We start from the raw sequence: 20,201 nt of genomic DNA on the forward strand, positions 1-20,201 counted from the left end.
AAATCTGATAAGATTTGGAGAAGTTGTGGCCATTTCAACACATTCAAGAAAGAGAATGCTGAGAAATTTGAGAAAGAAAAAAGTTAACACTTTTCCCTTTTCCCTGCCTGGAGAGACAATAGGGCTCATTTACATCTCATTTAGCTAAGCCATACCCCCTGTAAAGCTGTTTTGAGATACAGATGTTCTAGCATCATATATAGTATTTTGCGAAAGAAGTCCGGGTGACAACATGCAAAAATAAACAGGACTTTTACCTTTGTGGGAATCACAAGCCGAATCCAGTCTGTTTCAGATGTGTGAATCATCTAATGATTTTTGTCCACAAATGCGTATAATCCGTGAAATATATAGTCTATTGTTTACATCAGATTTCGCATGAACTTCTGGTAATACAATATAATATACAATTTGAGGACTATTTACATCGTAACATGTAAGGGTATATCAGATTACAATCCGGTATTTGCGTTCCATTAAACACATGAACCCGCCTTCAAATTTTGTATTTAAAATAGGGTCTCTGTGTAACTTATGAGTTTGACTTCATGCTGCGCTGCAAGACGTCAAAGTACAACGAGAGCGAGTCGAAATTAAACTACTCCGTAAAATTTCTTGAAGAGCTCTTGCGGTACTTTGACGTCATCCGACTGCGGCGCCCCATAAAGTCAGTGACGCGGCTGACGTACGATGCGGCCGACTGTTATTTGTTCTGCCCCAGCTTCTTTTATCTTTCTTTTGTTTTGTGCGCCCGAGCTTCATTTACAGTCTGGGGAGACGCACGCTATAAGTTTGAAAAAAAAACTTAGCAAACATGTCTGAGGGACAGGTCAGCCGCGTCACTACAAGTCACGTGACTTCACGCTCGAGCCGGAAGAGAAGACAATGCTGAATAAAGTCGTAATTCTTGCTATTTTTGGACCAAACTGTATTTTCGATGCTTCACCACAATCTCACTGACCCACTGATGTCACATGGACTACTTTGATGATGTTTTTATTACCTTTCTGGACATGGAAACCGTACATAGATTTTCAATGGAGGAAACAGAAAGCTCTCGGACTAAATCTAAAGTTTAAACATCTTAAACTGTGTTCCGCAGATGTACGGAGGTCTTCCGAGTTTAGAACGACATACGGGTAAGTCATTAATGACATTATTTTCAGTTTTGGGCAAGCTATCCTTATTCAGTAGTCACGCTGTTCCCTTTGGGGGCGGAGGCGAAAACACAAGCTTATACAGTATGTAAATATACACACAGACAATGACGCCCCCCGCTGCACGCTAGAATCTCCGGAAAAACAAGCCTATTTCAACCGCAAAATGTACGCTTTTAAATATACATAAACTGCGATCTCAAACATGGAGAGGCTTCTTCGTGATCTCAACTAACAGATTCTGCAATAAAACGAAAATCACAAATTTTGAAAAAAAAAACTTTGATTCTCATTTTCTCAAAACTTGTGCTGCCGACTTGTGTCCCTGGTTGCCGTGACGGGTCACATTTTTTCCCTTACCAGTCCAGTAAGAGAGGCTATGGACAAATACATTAATGATGCGCTTCCGCCGCTCCTCGTCTCCAGCAGGTGCTGGATTTTTCTTTGTGAAAAAGAAAGACCGTTCTCTTCGTCCATGCATTGATTACAGAGGGGTGAATGACATTACTGTTAAGAATAAATACCCCTTGCTTTTAAAGCAACACTATGTAGTTTCCATGTAAAAATGACTTACAGCTCCCCCATGTGGTTGAAAAGCGCAACAGTGCCTGGTATCAGACACTCTTCTGCAGGCAGGGGGAGGGGTGGGGCTGTGTTTCCTACCCTCCACCGCTACTTTTAGAGTGTGCTTGTAGCAGCTAGGAGGCTGCTCAGGTTGCAGCAACAGTACAATTTGTCCAGTTAAAAGTTGGTCTATCACTGAAATAATTTTAGAGACATTATTTAAAGGTAAAAAAACTACATAGTGTTGCTTTAATGTCTTCAGCTTTCGAGTTATTACAGGGAGCATGTGTGTTTACCAAGTTAGATCTTCGCAATGCTTATCATTTGGTGCGTATTAAGGAGGGCGATGAGTGGAAGACAGCCTTTAACACCCCTACTGGTCACTGGGAATATTGCGTTTTACCATTCGGCCTTTGTAATGCCCCAGCTGTCTTCCAAACCATGGTTAATGAAGTGCTGGGAGACATGATTAACAAGTTTGTCTTTGTGTATCTCGATGACATTCTTATCTTCTCTCCCTCCATGCAGATTCACACCCAGCATGTTCGCCAGGTTTTACAACGGCTCTTAGAGAATCAGCTTTATGTTAAGGCGGAGAAGTGCGAGTTCCACAAGGAGTCGGTTTCGTTTCTGGGTTTTGTTATTGCCGAGGGAGAGATTCGTTCCGATCCCGCCAAGGTCAAAGCGGTCGCCGATTGGCCAGTGCCCGACACCCGTAAAGAGCTTCAGCGATTTCTGGGATTCGCCAATTTTTACCGGCTTTTTATCAGAAATTTTGGTCAGATCGCTAAACCTCTTACCGCTCTCACTTCCCCTAAGATCTGTTTCCGTTGGAATAGCGAGGCTCAGGAAGCCTTTGATGCTTTAAGCCCTTACCCATTCCCTCCCGACCCTGGTCTCATATTGCCCTTGATTTTGTCACTGGCTTACCGGCGTCTGAGGGTAAAACTGTTGTTCTGACTGTGGTGGATTGCTTCTCTAAAGCGGTTCATTTTATTCCCTTACCTAAACTCCCTTCTGCCAAAGAGATGGCTCATATTCTGATCAGACACGTTTTTCGGTTGCATGGTCTTCCGACTGATGTGGTCTCAGATAGGGGTCCTCAGTTCATCTCTCGTTTTTGGCAGGAGTTCTCCAGACAGATAGGCGCTACTGCCAGCTTGTCTTCAGGCTACCACCCACAGACCAACGGACAATGTGAACGGGCTAATCAGGATCTCGGTCGAACGCTCCGCTGTCTGTCGTCACGTTATCCGAATTCCTGGTGCCAACAGCTCTCCTGGATCGAGTATTTGCATAACTCCCTCCCCGTCGCATCTACTAATTTATCTCCTTTTGAATTATCGATTGGTTTTCAACCCCCCCTTTTTCCATCACAAGAACCCGATGCAGCGGTTCCGTCTGCTCTAGCTTTTGTCCGCAGGTGCAGACGCACTTGGAAGCGAGCTAGAACTCTCTTATTACAGAACGCCAGACGAACCAAGGCTGCGGCTGATCGATACCGGCGACCCCCACCTCGTTATGTGTGTGGTCAGAAAGTATGGCTTTCCACCAAGGATTTGTCTCTCCGGGAGCCCTCTCGCAAGCTGGCTCCTCGTTTCATTGGGCCATACAGTATTGTTAAGGTCGTCAGTCCGGTAACGGTCAAGCTTAAGTTACCACCTATTCTTGGTCGGGATTTTTTGCCATTAATTCCATATTAAAGTCTCCTGTGGCATAGGTAGCTGTAGTTTGCATGGCATTTAAGGGAGAAAGGGAGCATCGGCGTCACTGCTAGCCACTGAACCCCCTGTCTCGGCTCTCCAGCCACCGCTGCAGCCCCTGCAGTCTGCGCAGCCACCGCTGCAGCTCCTGCCGTCTGCGCAGCCACCGCTGCAGCCCCTGCCGTCTGCGCAGCCACCGCTGCAGCCCCTAAGTGCGCAGCCTCCGCTGCAGCCCCTGCCATCTGCGCAGCCTCCGCTGCAGCCTCCTGTCACTGTCTCTGTCCCGGTCTCGTCTGCGCTGCCGGACGCAGCGCCCCTTGTCACTGTCTCGGTCTCGTCTGCGCTGCCGGACGCAGCGCCCCCTGTCACTGTCTCTGTCCCGGTCTCGTCTGCGCTGCCGGACGCAGCGCCCCCTGTCACTGTCTCTGTCCCGGTCTCGTCTGCGCTGCCGGACGCAGCGCCCCCTGTCACTGTCTCTGTCCCGGTCTCGTCTGCGCTGCCGGACGCAGCGCCCCCTGTCACTGTCTCTGTCCCGGTCTCGTCTGCGCTGCCGGACGCAGCGCCCCCTGTCACGGTCTCTGTCCCGGTCTCGTCTGCGCTGCCGGACGCAGCGCCCCCTGTCACTGTCTCTGTCCCGGTCTCGTCTGCGCTGCCGGACGCAGCGCCCCCTGTCACTGTCACTGTCCCGGTCTCGTCTCCGCTGCCGGACGCAGCGCCCCCTGTCTCTGTTCCTGTCTCGTCTCCGCTGCCGGACGCAGCGCCCCCTGTCTCTGTTCCTGTCTCGTCCCCGCTGCCGGACGCAGCGCCCCCTGTCTCTGTTCCTGTCTCGTCTCCGCTGCCGGACGCAGCGCCCCCTGTCTCTCCAGCTCCTTCTGTTGCTTCCTCCCCAGCACTGTCATCCTGTTCATCTGCCTGGTCCCCTGCCACTGTCTCCATGTCCTCCCTTGACTCTCTCTCCTACCCTGTGAGTCCTGGCTCGCCCCCATCTGCTCCCTTGTCTACCCCTACCACGCCCTGGAACCCTACCTTGCCTCCATTTGTTCCCCTTACCCAGTCTGCATCCCCAACCAAGCCTGTTCCCTCCAAGATCCCCACCAAGCCTGCCCGGACTCCTCGTCCTAAGCCCTCCACTACCCCTGGACCCAAGACCCCTTGCCCACCCAGCTCCACCCCACCTGGACTTCCTCACATGAACTTTGTTTTGCCTCCGCCCCCCCTCCCTTGTTTGTTGTTTTTATTGTGTCACCCCAACCCTCTTGTAATTTTATCTTGTCTGCCCCTGTGTATATTTGTCATGTTTTCTTGGTGTTTGTCTATCTGTCAGTCTGTCTTGTCCCATGTCTAGTGTTCCCCTGGGGAGCGTCTGGTAGCCGCTCCTTTAGGGGGGGATTCTGTCATGGTTCTGCCATCTTGTCCTTTGTTTAATCTAGTCTTGTGGCAGAATCATGACAGACCCATGTTTTGTGTGGGTTCACGTGGTCTTAGTATTGATTTACTAGACCACGTGTTCCCAGTGTCTTGTCTCTTTTACCCCGCTCCCTTGTCATCCTCCTCATTATTGTTTAATTCCTGTCACCTGTTGCCCTCATTAGTTGTCCTCTATTTAAGATCCTTGTGTTTGTTGTCCTGTGCTTGTGCATTGTTTCTGTGTTTCCAGATACCTGTGAGTACTGTGTCTTGTCAAGTCTAGTCTATTGGAGATTTAGTGTTTAGTCAGTTCTTTGTTAAGTGTAATCCAGAGATTCTAGCGTGCAGCAGGGGGCGTCATTGTCTGTGTGTATATTTACATACTGTATAAGCTTGTGTTTTTGCCTCCGCCCCCACAGGGAACAGCGTGACTACTGAATAAGGATAGTTCGCCCAAAACTGAAAATAATGTCATTAATGACTTACCCGTATGTCGTTGTAAACTCGGAAGACCTCCGTTCATCTTCGGAACACAGTTTAAGATGTTTAAACTTTAGATTTAGTCCGAGAGCTTTCTGTTTCCTCCATTGAAAATCTATGTACGGTTTCCATGTCCAGAAAGGTAATAAAAACATCATCAAAGTAGTCCATGTGACATCAGTGGGTCAGTGAGATTGTGGTGAAGCATCGACAATACAGTTTGGTCCAAAAATAGCAAGAATTACGACTTTATTCAGCATTGTCTCTCTCTTCCGGCTCGAGCGTGAAGTCACGTGACTTGTAGTGACGCGCTGCCCTGTTCCTCAGACATGTTTGCTTAGTTTTATTTATTTTTTTCAAACTTATAGCGTGCGTCTCCCCAGACTGTAAATGAAGCTCGGGAGCACAAAACAAAAGAAAGATAAAAGAAGCTGGGGCGGAACAAATAACAGTCAGCCGCATGGTACGTCAGCCGCGTCACTGACTTTATGGGGCGCCGCAGTAGGATGACCTCAAAGTACCGCGAGAGCTCTTCAAGAAATCTTACGGAGTAGTTTAATTTCGACTCGCTCTCGCGGTACTTTGACGTCTTGCAGCGCAGCATGAAGTCAAACTCCTAAGTTACACAGAGACCCTATTTTAAATACAAAATTTGAAGGCGGGTTCATGTGTTTAACGGAACGCAAATACCAGACTGTAATCTGATATACCCTTACATGTTACGATGTAAATAGTCCTCAAATTTTATATTATATTGTATTACCAGAAGTTCATGCGAAATCTGATGTACTAATAGACTATATATTTCACGGATTATACGCATTTGTGGACAAAAATCATTGGATGATTCACACATCTGAAACAGACTGTATTCGACTTGTGATCCCCACAAAGGTAAAAGTCCTGTTTATTTTTGCATGTTGTTCATTCGGACTTCTGTAATAAAATACTACATATGATGCTAGAACATCTGTAGCCTATCTCCAAACGGCTTTACAGGGGGTATGTCTTAGCTAAATGAGATGTAAATGAGCCCTATTGTCTCTCCAGCCAGGGAAAAGGGAAAGTGTTAACTTTTTTCTTTCTCAAATTTCTCAGCATTCTCCTTCTTGAATGTGTTACATTCAAATGGCCACAACTTCTCCAAATCTTATCAGATTTCCATGTGTTACACATCGTTAGAAAGCTTAGAAACTGCACTTTCAGAATCTGTGAATAACTCAAAATGCCCCAGATCCGACTTGTGTCCCTACTTTCCGTGACTGGTCACATATACTCTATATTTCTCATTGTTTGTTTGTGTTATATAATGCATTTACTAATGTGAACAAATACAACTTTTTAATATTATATTATTCAGTACACATAAACGAATAATGTATGAATATAAACCCTGAACGAGTAACTCGAGTTAAATTCGTGTACAATTCGCACAGGATGTCTGTAACCATAGTGACAGTTGTAAATTGAATGACTGTACCTTTATCAACAAATTATTATGTTACAATAGAGGCAGCGCTGATGTGCTATTTTATGCGCAATGTTTCTGCTGTTAACTTTCTCCTAAGACCCATGAGGATACTTGCAAAGACGGGATTTTTGATGCATATTTGTATTTAAGGCCAATTAAGTGGCAAAAATACTCACAAGCTCAATGATAAGCGAATGTGCGGCTTGCGTGTTCAGCTAGCCCTGTTGTTTGTGTTTGAATGGCTTAAAATCACTTTACTGAAACTGAAACTGCAAGAACCGACAGGTGGATGACATCAAAGTGTCGCGAGAGCATTTCGGAAGCAGTCTCCTCTAATGATTCCTTGAATCCCTTTAACGGGATTTGGATGTCATCTGCCTCTTGGTTTTTGTGGCGCCACATTAAGTTTACCCACGAGTTTAACAGTCACATCCTTTACTGGCCTGATGAGCAAAGCAGTCAAAAACGGGACGCGGGTGATCACGTACACGAGAAACGTGATCATTTACCCCCAAAATACAGGACCCCTAATCGCAAAGACATGTAAATTACCTGGCTGTTTGGTTTTCTTATCCCACGAACTGAAAGGCTTGCCAATCTTCATCATTTCACTAAGCCAAGTCAATCTCCATTGGTCTTTTACACCTTTATCAATCGCCAAAACATCGGAGCCTTTCTGCATTATAAGTTTGTCCATGCTAGCTGAAATAAAGTTTTACCTCAGCTTAACGTGATACAGCCAGAAAACCCGGAGTGGATCCGGTGCGTAGTGATTACTGAACACTTAAAGTGGAGAGAGGAACGTGATTTGTCTCCACTCCAGGCTTTGATCACATGCAACTTAAAAAAGATGAATACACGTCGTCTCTATGAAAAGTGAATTTAATAATTTTGCAAGTGACGGAAATCCGTCTAGCGACGGAAAACTTTAATCCATGCCTTTAACGTGATGCACAGCCGATGCGTGACCAACGACCACCGGCTGAACCAGTTTAATCCGCTTACCCGCTTCCTATCCCTACCGTGTCTATATATTATAAATATAAATATAAATTTCTCCCTAGGGTTTTTTGTCCGTCTAGGATTTTTTCCCATTGGGTTTTCTCCTAGGGGTTTTTTTAGTCCCAGGGAGAGTCAGCCAACTTTGGCTTAACTTAGCACTTTACTGTATAGGTTACATTATTAATACGCTCGCTTACACGGTTTATCCTTAGCCGCTATATTCTACTTCTTATACTATGTATTGATTTTCAGTGTTCTCCTCTACATCTACTCATGTAAAGCTGCTTTGCAACAATTAACATTTGTGAAAAGCGCTATATAAATAAAATAAAATTGAATTGAATTGAATTGAATTATGTTTCAAGTGTAAGACTGACATTGGCACAGTGATGCATGTGTTCTGGGATTGTGTTAAAATCAAAAGATACTGGAAAGAGATACATAAGATTATTCAGAATATTATTAGAAAGACTTGTAAACTAAAACTTTATAAGCTAAAATAACTACCTTCCCGTAGTGCCGCCATCTTAGTCACGTCCGCATCCAGGAGAGAGTATTAGCGTAGTGTACGCACTTTTCTTAGTGACGTATGACAAATTCGGAGGGCGGGGGCACAGAGCAGCAGCAGAGTAGCCTCCGTAGGCTGCGTAAGCTCTCATCCTGAATACGGAAGCGACTAAGATGGCGGCGCTACCGGAGGGTATTTATTTATGTTAATAAAGTTTTAAATATGGATATATATGGGTGGACCCCGTAACATTACATTTAATCAACTGAAAGATCTAAAACATTTTATAAAATATCCGAAAATGTGTTTGTCTGAAAAACGATGGACATATGCAACTCGGACAGCTTGGGGGTGAGTAAATCATGGGTTTAATATCATTTTTGGCCGAACTATCCCTTTAACTGTGACAAAGAAAGTGTACTGAACTTTTGTATATATTTGGGGAATTTTTTTTATTATGGTCAACTCCTCAGATCCCCTCAGTCAATATGTGGATAAGTCAAGCTGCCACTCTTTTACCTCTGGAAAAACTAACTTATGATCTGCATCAAAGATCAGATGCTTTTTGGCAAACTTGGTCGTCTTTGTGGAACTTTCTGGAAGCTGTTCAGTGACTGATATTTCCTTTTAATTTTCTTTTTCTTTTTGTCTATAAAATGGCCCTGTTAGTTACTTTGATATGCCCTGTTTTGTTATTTTTCTTTTTATTATTATTTCTTCTTATTATATTATTTTTTGCATTCTATATGCCTATGTTTGAACATGTGTATATTCAAAGATTGTAAGGTGATGTGGCTGTGTGTATGACTATGATATACCGGTACAACTGTGTTGTGTTATTGTTACAATAAAAAAAAAAAAAGAAGTAGCAGAACATTTGAGACAGACCTTGAAGAGAGGAGCAACACACAATATGTACATTATGTGAGAAATAATGTTTTTAATCGATTATCAATGAAAACCTATTCCAGGACAACACAAAAACAATATCAAGACATTGAAAAATAACATAATAGGTGCTCTTTAAACTAATTGGTGAAACAGTTGAAGTGATAATATAAAGACTGATCTGTTTCTTCCTCTTATCTTTTTTTGTGTGTTTGTGTGTGTGTTAGCTTACCTGTTTCTGGTTGAGCACCTGAGCCCAGTTAATTCTCGGCTGTAGTTCCACATTGTTTAACGGCTCATACAGCTCTCGGTAAAGGGAGCAGTCTTTCAACCAACGCTCATGAAGGCGACTAACACTGGATTGGTGAAAAAAGTATACATTTATATTTATCGAGCTTGTGAAAAACAATATTAAAACTATTTCCAAATTAAAGAGAAAGTACAGTATTCAAATGATTCAGCTCAGTGTAAATGTGACAGAATAATGACAAAGTGAATAAAGAACATCTGGTTGTTGAAGATGGATCTAATGTAACTCACTCATTCTCTATTTCTGCTGATTGAGGGTGTTTCATTTTCTTGGTTTTGTCCATGTCCAAGAATAGATCTTTCAGAAGCCCCTCTGCTCGACCTAGGAGGTCAGCATTGTCCTTTTGATGTATTAATGTCTTATTACTCTTCTCATTGTTAGCATCCTAAGCAAAAGGAAAGATAATGTCAATGTTGTGCTTTTTATAACAACAAACAGATGCATGCACATCATAAAGAAAATTTCTTACAATGAGCAACAACTCCTCTGCATGCAGTACATCTTTCTCAACAGTGTCTGCATTCTTCTGCATGCGTGCAATTAGCAAGGCCAGGTTACTCATCTGTGACCTTTGAGTTCAAAATAAAGGTTTAAAATTTTTACATGCAATTAGTTGGTAAATGTGCCAAATACACCGAAATGCAAAATAACAAAATAAGGTAGTTTAACAAAGTATAAGGTGAACCTTAAGCAGAATATGTAAAAACCTGTAAATATGTTATGATAGCCTCTTGTTCATACACATATTAGTTTCTGGATGGTGAATGGCACAAAGTGCACTAAACCGGGAATTGGGAACAATTTAAACAGTGTAAATATGCTTTCCATTGAGGCTAACCAAGTCTTCACAAAGTCTTAGATCATGTCAGGTACTTTAGTTAATTAATAATGGCAGTGACATTTGTGGCTGATGATCAGTTTTATGAAAGGCAGTTAGAGTTTACATTTACATTTAGACATTTAGCAGATGCTTTTGTCCAAAGCGACTTACAAATGAGGTAAACAATAGAAGCTAATTATAGCAACACAAGAACAGAAATAAATAAGTGCACTGGAAAAAGTATCATGAAGTCTAACACAGTATACATAGCCAAGGGTTGGTTAGTACAATTTCTATATATACTGTATATATTTTTTGTAAGAGTGTATAGAAAGAGATCAAGAATAAAAGGAAAAGAAAAGAGAGTAAGTCTTATACTAGGAGGTAATAGCGGAAGAGATGGGTTTTTAGCCGATTCTTAAAGACAGCTACAAAGTCAGCAGATCGTGTCGGGATCGGCAGATCATTCCACTGATGAGGAACAGCTCCAGAGAAGGTATGCGATAATGTTTTACATTGTACAGTTTCTTGCCACAATTTAAGACTGTATTTGAATATGTTTATTAAAAACAGCTTTATGGTGCACACGTAGATATTAATCACTAAAATGTAATTGTCACTTAATGGTTGAAATCTGGAAGCAATAGAAAGAAAACATCTTTTTAATAAAATCTTTATCATTTTGTAACATTTACTAACTAAAAAGCATTATATCATTGTCATCAGACATATATCATTATCAACAGTAATAATTCAAGTCATTAGGTATTACAATTTGTATATGATATACAGATATATAACAGATATACAGATATACACACTAAAGTATACAAAAAGGGGGTGGCTCAGTTGGGTAGCACTGTTGCCACACAGCATGAAGGTCCCCGGTTTGTTCCCCAGCTAGGTCAGATGGCCTTTCTGTGTGCAGTTTGCATATTCTTCCTGTGTCAGCATGGGTTTACCCCGTATACTCCGGTTTCCTCCCACAGGACAAAACATGCAAGTTAGGCAAATTGGATATGCCAAATTGTCCCTCCCCAACCAGTGTCTGAATTAACCAGATTTCACCATGAATATAGCCATAGATGCTGGAATGGCGTAAAGAATAGAAAGAAAAGTATATAAAGAACATATTTTTGAATTTAACAATATAATATATTTTTAATTTATTTATTTATTTTCTCTTTTTTTTTAATGCGTTATATCAACATCATAGCCATATATGACATCTATATATGTCATAATTTTTATTACATATTAAGTCTAGTTTTTGATGAAACCTAAAAGCCAATGAAAGAAAACATCAATATTTTTATTTTCTATGGACAATATATAATATCACATAATATTACACAATATCTATATTTAAATATATTTCCAAGTGGCAACTAGATAGAAAAGTTTATCAAAACAAACTTTATGTTGGCTTGAGAAAGCCTAGTCTGAGAGTAGAGTTTGACAGTATGTAAGTTGGTAAGGGAGTAAAAGGTAAATAGATGCTGATGCATGATGTTAGCATGATTTAGCATGAAGCTAGCATGATTTAACATGAAGCTATCATGATTTAACATAAAGCTAGCATGATTTATGATTTAGCATGGAGTTAGCACGATTTAACATGTTTAGCATGAAGCTAGCACAATTTAACCCGATTTAACATTAATTAGCATGAAGTTAACATGACATAAAGCTAACATTATTTAGCATAATTTAATATAAAGTTAGCATAATCTAACATGATTTAACATAAAGCTAGCATGATTTAGCATAAAGATAGCATGAAGTTAGCCCAATTTAACATGATGCTAACATGATTAAACATGAAGCTAGCATGATTTAACATTAAGGTAGCATGAATTAACATGAAGCTAGCATTATTTAACATCAAGCTAACACAATGTTATCATGATTTACCATTAAGCTTGAAGTTAACGTGATGTTAGCACGATTTAGCATGATTTAACACGAAGCTGACAAGGTTTAACATGAAGCTAGCATGATTTAGCATGAAGCCAACATGATTTAACATGAAGCTAGCATGATGTTATCATTATTTAACATGAAGTTAGCATGATGCTTTCATGATTTAGAATAAAGCCAACATGATTTAACACGATTTAACATAAGTTAACATGAAGCTAACATGGTTTAACATGAAGCTAGCATGATGAAGTTGGCATGATTTAGCATGAAGTTAACATGATATAGTATGACGCTCACATGATGCTAACATGATGTAACATGATTTAACATGGAGCTAACATGATGTTAACATTATTTAACATGAAGCTAATACAATGGTAACATGATTTAGCTTGAAGCTAATATGATGCTAGCATGATTTAACCTGACGTTAGCATGGTCCTAACATGATTTTACATGAAGCTAGCAATAATTTAATATTACACTAGCATGATTTAACATGAAGCTAACATGATTAAAAGATCAAACCCCCATGACTATTATGTTCTGAAGTAAAGATATAACTCTTTAAGTTTATGTTGCTAGGTATGGCGTAATATTTGTGCCTCAATCCTGAGCGAGCAATTGTAAGTTTTGAGCACAGAGAACTATATTTTGCAAGCACATTACATAATATTTTGAACAGAAATTAACAATCGAAAAAAATTTTCGTTTGAGCAAATAAAAAACGATTCTGTGCTCAATAAATGTATTTGCTTGTTTGATATTATCCATATATTTACGTGCAGTAATAACCCGTCTCACGCAGTTTACTCAGGTGCTCTCTCTTTCTCTCTCTCTCTCTCAACCTCTTTCTGTGTGTGCTCAACTCGATGCACGCTCGCTCAACTTACAACAGCGTAACAAGTGTGCCACAAAATCAACCAATCAGAAAATTAAAGGTCAATTTTGATTGGCTGTTGGTCTCCAACCAAATCCCTACTAGAACCAAAGCCCGTTAGAACTATCAGCATCCTTGAAGCTTACTGAAACAATTATAAAAAAATAACTGACTACAGCACTAATGGATTAAAACACATTTTGGTAAGTTTTTCTATTATTAACTTAAAAGTGCCTTGATAGTTTTGTGTATTATAATGCTGTTGTGTAGTTTAACTTACAATATTATATCTATTATGACTAAAGTTAGCTTGACTTATCTTTTTCAAAGATAAATATGTCATCAGAACAGCAACCCCTAAATGTCCCACCACAGCCACATGTAAGTTTGTAATATTTTGGTTAGTAACTGAGTTTATTACCTTTATTTTGTTTGTCTGCATTCTTAGCGTGCAAACTACATTTTGTTGCTTACGTTAAGTAATTTATATAAAAAAGCAGTAGGCTAACTCCCAGGATAACTTTATTTGGCAAACTAAGAGAACAATAAAGGCTTAACTTTGTTCTCCATAATGATTTAAACGTTATTTAAACTTATAACGTTAACTAGAATGCACGTTGCTGCCAGACATTTCAGATGTTAAATTGAAATTGGTCTTCTTGAGGCTTGGGGAGGATGTATGAGAGTTATGCAATCAACATACAAAGTACATGTATTCCATTACAGGAGCAGGAATAGATATGTTAATAGTTACATTTAGTAACATTTTGCATTATTAGCAGAATTAAAATAGTAATTCATTTAAAAAAAAAATTAGTTAATGTAAGCAACGAAATGTAGTTTGCACGCTAAGAATGCAGACAAACAAAGTAAAGGTAATAAACACAGTAATTATATAACCAAAATATTACAAACTACTCACATGTGGCTTTGGTGGGACATTTAGGGGCTGTTGTTCTGATGACATTGTCTGCAGCTGTGCTTTGAAAAAGATAAGTCAAGCTAACTTTTGTCACAATATGAGATATAATATTGCAAGTTAAACAACACAACAGCATAATAATACACAAAACTATCAAGGCACTTTTATTTTTCCAAAATGTGTTTTAATCCATTAGTCTCGCTGTAGTCAGTTATTTTTTTAAGATTTGTTTCAGTAAGCTTTCGGGATGCTGTAGATAGTTCGACCAGACGGGCTTTGGTTCTACTAGCAATTTGGTTGGAGACTGTGGGATTTTTATGTTGTTTTATCAATCTTGCTAATTGCTAAAAGTGTTAAAGTTACAAAGATGTCCAAATAAGGACTGTGGAAATTGATTTTGTTCCATTTTTATATTTCTTTAATTGATCATTTTATTCTATAAACATTGTGTGTTTCATATATGCACTGAGCTATTATGAAGAAATGAGGTGTTTATGTTTGAGAGTGGAGAGTTACCAGTTTTTGTGTGTGTGCTGCAAGGAGGAATTTAGGAATTTACGCCTGGTATTGATCAAGATAAGAGAGAGGCCTGAGGGGGAAAGCAAACAGGCGACTATGTCATTAACTAATGCCTTAATGTTCACAGGATAAAATATGCCATGTATTTCTTACTTAATCAGTATTAATCATTGAATAATTGATGTAATAAATATAAGATGTTGTCTTTGATAAATGTGTATTAACCAATGAAATGAAGGTTGCATACAGAATAACTTAATGGGGGCAGGGCAGCTCAACCTTGAAGAACAGAATCTCCTGTGTGTATGTATGTGTGTGTATGTATGTGTGTGTGTATGTGTGTGTGTGTGTGTGTGTGTGTGTGTGTGTGTGTGTGTGTGTGTGTGTGTGTGTGTGTGTGTGTGTGTGTGTGTGTGTTTTCTTTCCTAACAGATGGTTTTAATAATGATTAAAGTGTTTGCTTAGAAGTAGTATTGCAGTAAAAGATTTAATATGTGTTTATCTATCTAAAGAAGTTAATGTGTGCCTTATTCATATAACCAATTTTACAAATAATGAAATGATGTCATGATATTGAAATATGTTTTACATAATAATCACTTTCATCTTACAGCTTATGTTTTTTATAAATGAATGTTTTATTAATGATTTGTTTTTAAGAAAGCATTATAACATGCTATTCAAAGTGGAGGAGTATTAGGGAGGAACTGCAGGGCTCCCAGGGATGAGAGGAGAACAGTTTGTTTTTCTTTGTCTATGTGTGTCCATCTTTGCCTACAGGCTAAAATTGGGTGTGGTGATGGAGTCAGATGGACGAGGGGAACGGCCTTTGTGGGTGGAGATTTTCTGAAGAAAGATCGACGTCACATATCTTATAAATATGCATGTTACTTCCTGAGCTGGTTGTTCGCTACTTGAGAGGACCCAGCGCTGTTAAACTTTTTCAATCTGATCAATAAATATTTGAACTTAGATATTCGTATCTTGTGCCTTTCCTCTAAATTATGAACATGCAAATGGACGCCTTAAAGTCCAACAAGACCAACAGCCAATCAAAATTAACCTTTAATTTTCTGATTGGTTGATTTTGTGGCACACTTATTACGCTGCTGTAAGTTGAGCGAGCGTGTGCTTCGAGTTGAGCGCGCACAGAAAGAGGTTGAGAGAGAGAGAGAGAGAGAGAGAGAGAGAGAGGTTTGTGAGAGAGCACCTAAGTAAATTGCGTGAGACGGGTTATTACTGCACGTAAATATATGGATAATAGCAAACAAGCAAATCCATTTATTGAGCACAGAATCCTTTTTTAATTTGCTCAAACGATTTTTTTTTGCGATTGTTAATTTCTGTTCAAAATATTATGTAATGTGTTTGCAAAATATAGTTCTCTGTGCTCAAAACTTACAATTGCTCGCTTAGGATTGAGGCACAAATATTACGCCATAGTATGGGTGCTTAATAGCGGTTGCTGGGGTGTGGCTTATTTGCTCAATGATGATTTTGAAAGATTGATTTGATCCCTGAGTAAAATGAGCCTACCCCATGTCTCTATGAAACTTGTTGTGTCTGAAACCTCTAAATTGCTGCCTTCTGCGGCAGCAGGGTGCGATTTGCCGGGGGGATGCGTGGGATTTCCCCCTTTCTGGTCAATGTATCCCTGCCTCTGCTTAATTATTTTTGTCCCCGGTGGGGATAAATTTATCCCCCCCTCAAAGTGATCAGTGCTACTACACTAGTGGCGAGACGGATCACAAAACTTATCACGGATCCGTGTTTTGATTAAAGTCAATTTTGTTTTAAAATGCGCTACTTTGGCTGGCTCTGATACAGCTGCCGCACAGCCTCTCTGTATTCACCACTCTGCAGACTTGCTCAATGTCCGGCCCACGGCGCTATCTGATTGGTTACAGACCCGGTTACACCTCATGAGTAATAGCCTATCAACACTTGCGAGATGGTTATGGAGCTGTGTGTCGAAACGAAGGAAGGCAGCATATTCAGCCGCATATTAATAAAGCGGGAATAAACATAACAATCTGATTATCTGTTTATGATGACAAGCAGAGTTAGTGTCCCAGTCACACCACTGAGAATGGCCGAAGTTACACATGATAAATGCCGATGAGGCGTTTAGCGAGGCGCGGGCGCGTCCAGTTCGTGACTAACGTAATGCATCTGTCTTTTACATCATTTCACTGTAGCTCAGCATCGCGGTGTAAATTTAATGTTATTACTTTAAAAGCAGCAGTAAAGCTGTTACTACTGTAATGGTTTAACTTTGCAATCAATACATTGTTCATATTTATGTTTAAGTTGACACTACGTTGTGCCATATAGTTTTGCCATTCAAGATTTAATTCTTGCGTGTTTTTTTCATTGTGCATGATCACAGTTCATATGTGAGGGGAAAGATAAGCTATTAGAGTAAAAATATTGCGTTAGGCTGCTTCATAATAAAAAAGATTTTACAATTCCTGCAAATGCAGTGATGAGTTCATGTTCTCATGATTTATTTTTTTGAATTAAAATGTTTTGAAATGTGCTGTGGACAGAGACGCATTACGTCTAGAAATATAAAATATCTTCAATAATCTCATACTTTTTGCGTAAATAGTCTAAATGTTTAGTTTTAAAACCATTTTAAAAAGCTGGTTATATTTTGATGTTTCTGTGCAAGTTCAGCAGACAGTGGGGTTCGGGTTTGTTCCGATCAGAGCTCGTGAGCGGAGAGCGAATTTCTGAATATTAGAAATATTTTAATTAGAAATAATATATATATATATATAAATAATAATATTATAATGGATTTTTGTTAGGTCGGACAACGATTATCAAATTTCTCTCTCATATTGCTCTTCATAACCACTGAAAACAGTCAAAAAAGTTAAAACTAGTGGTGGGTACAAATTGACTCATGACGAAATATGGTGGGTACCCACCGTCCCTGAAATCGACGCCTATGAAAACATCCCCCCCTCTGTTTTTTTCACAAATCGCACCCTGTGCGGCAGCATTCCAAAGCAGGAAGGCATCAAGGCATGTCCGAATCCATTGTTAGGTTTACTTCCTGACTCCTGAGATCTTTTCCCACAATTCTATGCGTGTGCGCGCATGGGGAATGTGATTGGTCAAGCCTGGTCGAGTTCGAAAAAATTAAATGGCGGCCAAGAAAGCGGCTGGAGCACAAATTTATTGTAAATAAATGTATATTTTCACTTTTTACACATTTTAATTGCATTTCTAGCGAGAAATTAGTATTGTAGTTTTCAAATATGTGATTAGTTATCACAAAGGCACTCTCTGTTTATATTTCAAACACGCTGCCTTTGAAGTGTGTCCGAAAGCATTTCTCTTAGCTGCTTTCATGCCTCCCAAGTCATTGCCTCATGACATGCCTCTGTCATGCAAAGATATGCATATATGGACCATTTATAATGGCAGTCTATGGGCATTCCCTTCCCTTTATAAGCCTATGGGGAAATTTGCTTTTACATTGCCTCTTACACCCCAGGGGTCTCATTTATCAAGCATGCGTACAGGTACGAACAGAAGTGTGCATAAAGTGTACGTAGGAACAGTTTTATGCGAAGTGTGGAATTTATCACATTGCACTTATACAGAAAAATGTGTGTAAATATACGCACACCTCGGAGCATGCTTACGCACAGAATCTAGTGGTAGAATAGAGATACTACATGGGATCATCCCCAGTGTGTAAAGAAGTGTGTATTTATTATCCACAAGCAGGTTTTAAAAATGTTTCGTGTCAATATAGTAAAAGCAAACCAGTAGTGAAGTTAAATATTTATTTGTGATTTGTTGTCAAATTGGTGTATTCCCCTAAAAATAAAAGCTCTGACACACGGCTTAAATAAAAGCTCTTGACACACGGCTTATCTTGCGTTATCGGAAGACTTGGCAAACCATCCATTCCGCCAGGAGCGCGTTTTCAAAGATTGCGCCAATGATGCTGGTTATATGCGGCTGTCCAAGGTGGAAAGTTCTGTCGTTGTCTGTCGTTTTTTTTTTTTTTTTTTTGCTGCTAATTTAATGTCAAACCACTTTTTTATTTCTGGAAGTGTTGTCTTCTCATACCCAACGGAATTAACCGCACTGGTAACATGTTCCCATGCAGATTTGTTTTCATTCCTCCCACACTAAGTGAATCAAACATTATGCTTTATTTGGATTCAACCTTATCCACCAGTAACTAAATTTTTGTGTCTGTAAATTTCCTGTTTTTTGCTCTCTTTGCCATTATTGTGGTGAGGGAAAAAACACAACCATGTGACTTATAAAGGGAGGTGTTGTCACCATATATGGTTCATTGGAAGTGTTTCAGAATGCAAATGACCATGAACGTGCACGAGCATGGTTCTTAAGAACACATTGGATTTATCATCAAGGATTACTTACTGATGTGCGTACAGGGGTGCGTACAGGGGTACAGCTTACATCCCATTCTGAGGCTACATTAACACGTGGGCAGCTATTTTCATAAACAGACTTTATAACCTCTCCGGTTTCAAAAATAATATTGTGCACACATGTCAGTTTTCAGAAAAGTGTTCATTTACACTTATGCGTGCATATATACCGCCAAGAGTAGCTCAAGCCCACGTAAGCCAATCACCGGCGGCGCTGGTGGTGACGCGGACTGGTTCTTTGTGTTGGAGGGAGGAGTTGTTGCAGTAGGTGTTCGATGACGTTCAGAGTAGAAGTCACATGTAAACATAGGTTGCATTTTTGACATAAGTGCGAGCTCTGGCGCATACTGTGATGTTGGCCCCCTAAACATCCGTTTGTCTCAGTTTACATGGCAGCGTGCAAACAAAGGTTTTCAAAATGTCCACTTTGGCCGGAGTTTTTAGAAACAATCGGTTTCAGAGGCGAAATCAACGTTTACGTGTAAACGAAGGGCGCAAACGAAGGTAAATGTCTCCATTTTTCAAAATAACCATGTACGTGTAAACGTAGCCTGAGGTATGCTCTTATAAAGCCTGCCATCCTCTTCAAATATGGTACCCACTAGGGATGTAACGGTATTATAAATTTTGTGATATTGCGGTATCAAATTTTTCACGTTGCCAGCGTGGTCACATAATTCGGTAAAACGTTAGGTCTTCCGGGCAACACGTGTAGTTTTTTCCAGCCAAGTGGAGCGAGTGGAGGGACGCGGGAACTACAATTCCCATAATCCCATGTGTGCCACTCTGATGCCGCTCTACAAGTGGAGCGACAATGGCGGAAGCAAAAGATACACAAATTTTAAATCTGATGTGTGGAAAAAGTTTGCGTTCGCTGTGACAAGAAACGAGAAAGGACAAAATGAGTGCACATACAAAAACAAGTGTGAGTAAATCCATGAATAAGGAGAGTGTGTATGCCGTTTCTCAATTAGAAGGCAGCCTCCTTGGGTCGCATATGCAGGCTGTATCCGTCATTACACGCCTGGTGTATTTAAGTTAACTGAGTATTACATTCGCAAGTCATAAACGTGTTACAACAATATACGATTAAATAAGAATAATAGTCAACTTGAAAAAAATGTATATTCTAAAAATAAGATGATCTTCATAACGTAGGCAGCCTACAAATGCGACCTATGGAGGCTGCAGACTTCCGATTGGGAAACGCGTCCCTGTATTGA

At 40.1% G+C, this 20,201-nt stretch overlaps 1 protein-coding gene across 1 annotated transcript in view; it reads right to left on the reverse strand.

The window, feature by feature from the left end:
• Positions 1 to 20,201, reverse strand: part of evpla (envoplakin a) — a 207,533-nt gene that overhangs the window by 180,465 nt on the left and 6,867 nt on the right. Inside the window, exons 2-4 of the mRNA XM_065239961.2 lie at positions 9,960 to 10,059; positions 9,721 to 9,875; positions 9,413 to 9,536 (exon numbers count right to left, since the gene is read on the reverse strand). Of these exons, the coding sequence (XP_065096033.1) occupies positions 9,413 to 9,536; positions 9,721 to 9,875; positions 9,960 to 10,059 (379 nt within the window). The remainder of the gene's footprint in view (positions 1 to 9,412; positions 9,537 to 9,720; positions 9,876 to 9,959; positions 10,060 to 20,201) is intronic.

Source organism: Paramisgurnus dabryanus, chromosome 7 (genome assembly GCF_030506205.2).
Source record: "Paramisgurnus dabryanus chromosome 7, PD_genome_1.1, whole genome shotgun sequence".
Classification (NCBI taxonomy): Eukaryota; Metazoa; Chordata; class Actinopteri; order Cypriniformes; family Cobitidae; genus Paramisgurnus; species Paramisgurnus dabryanus.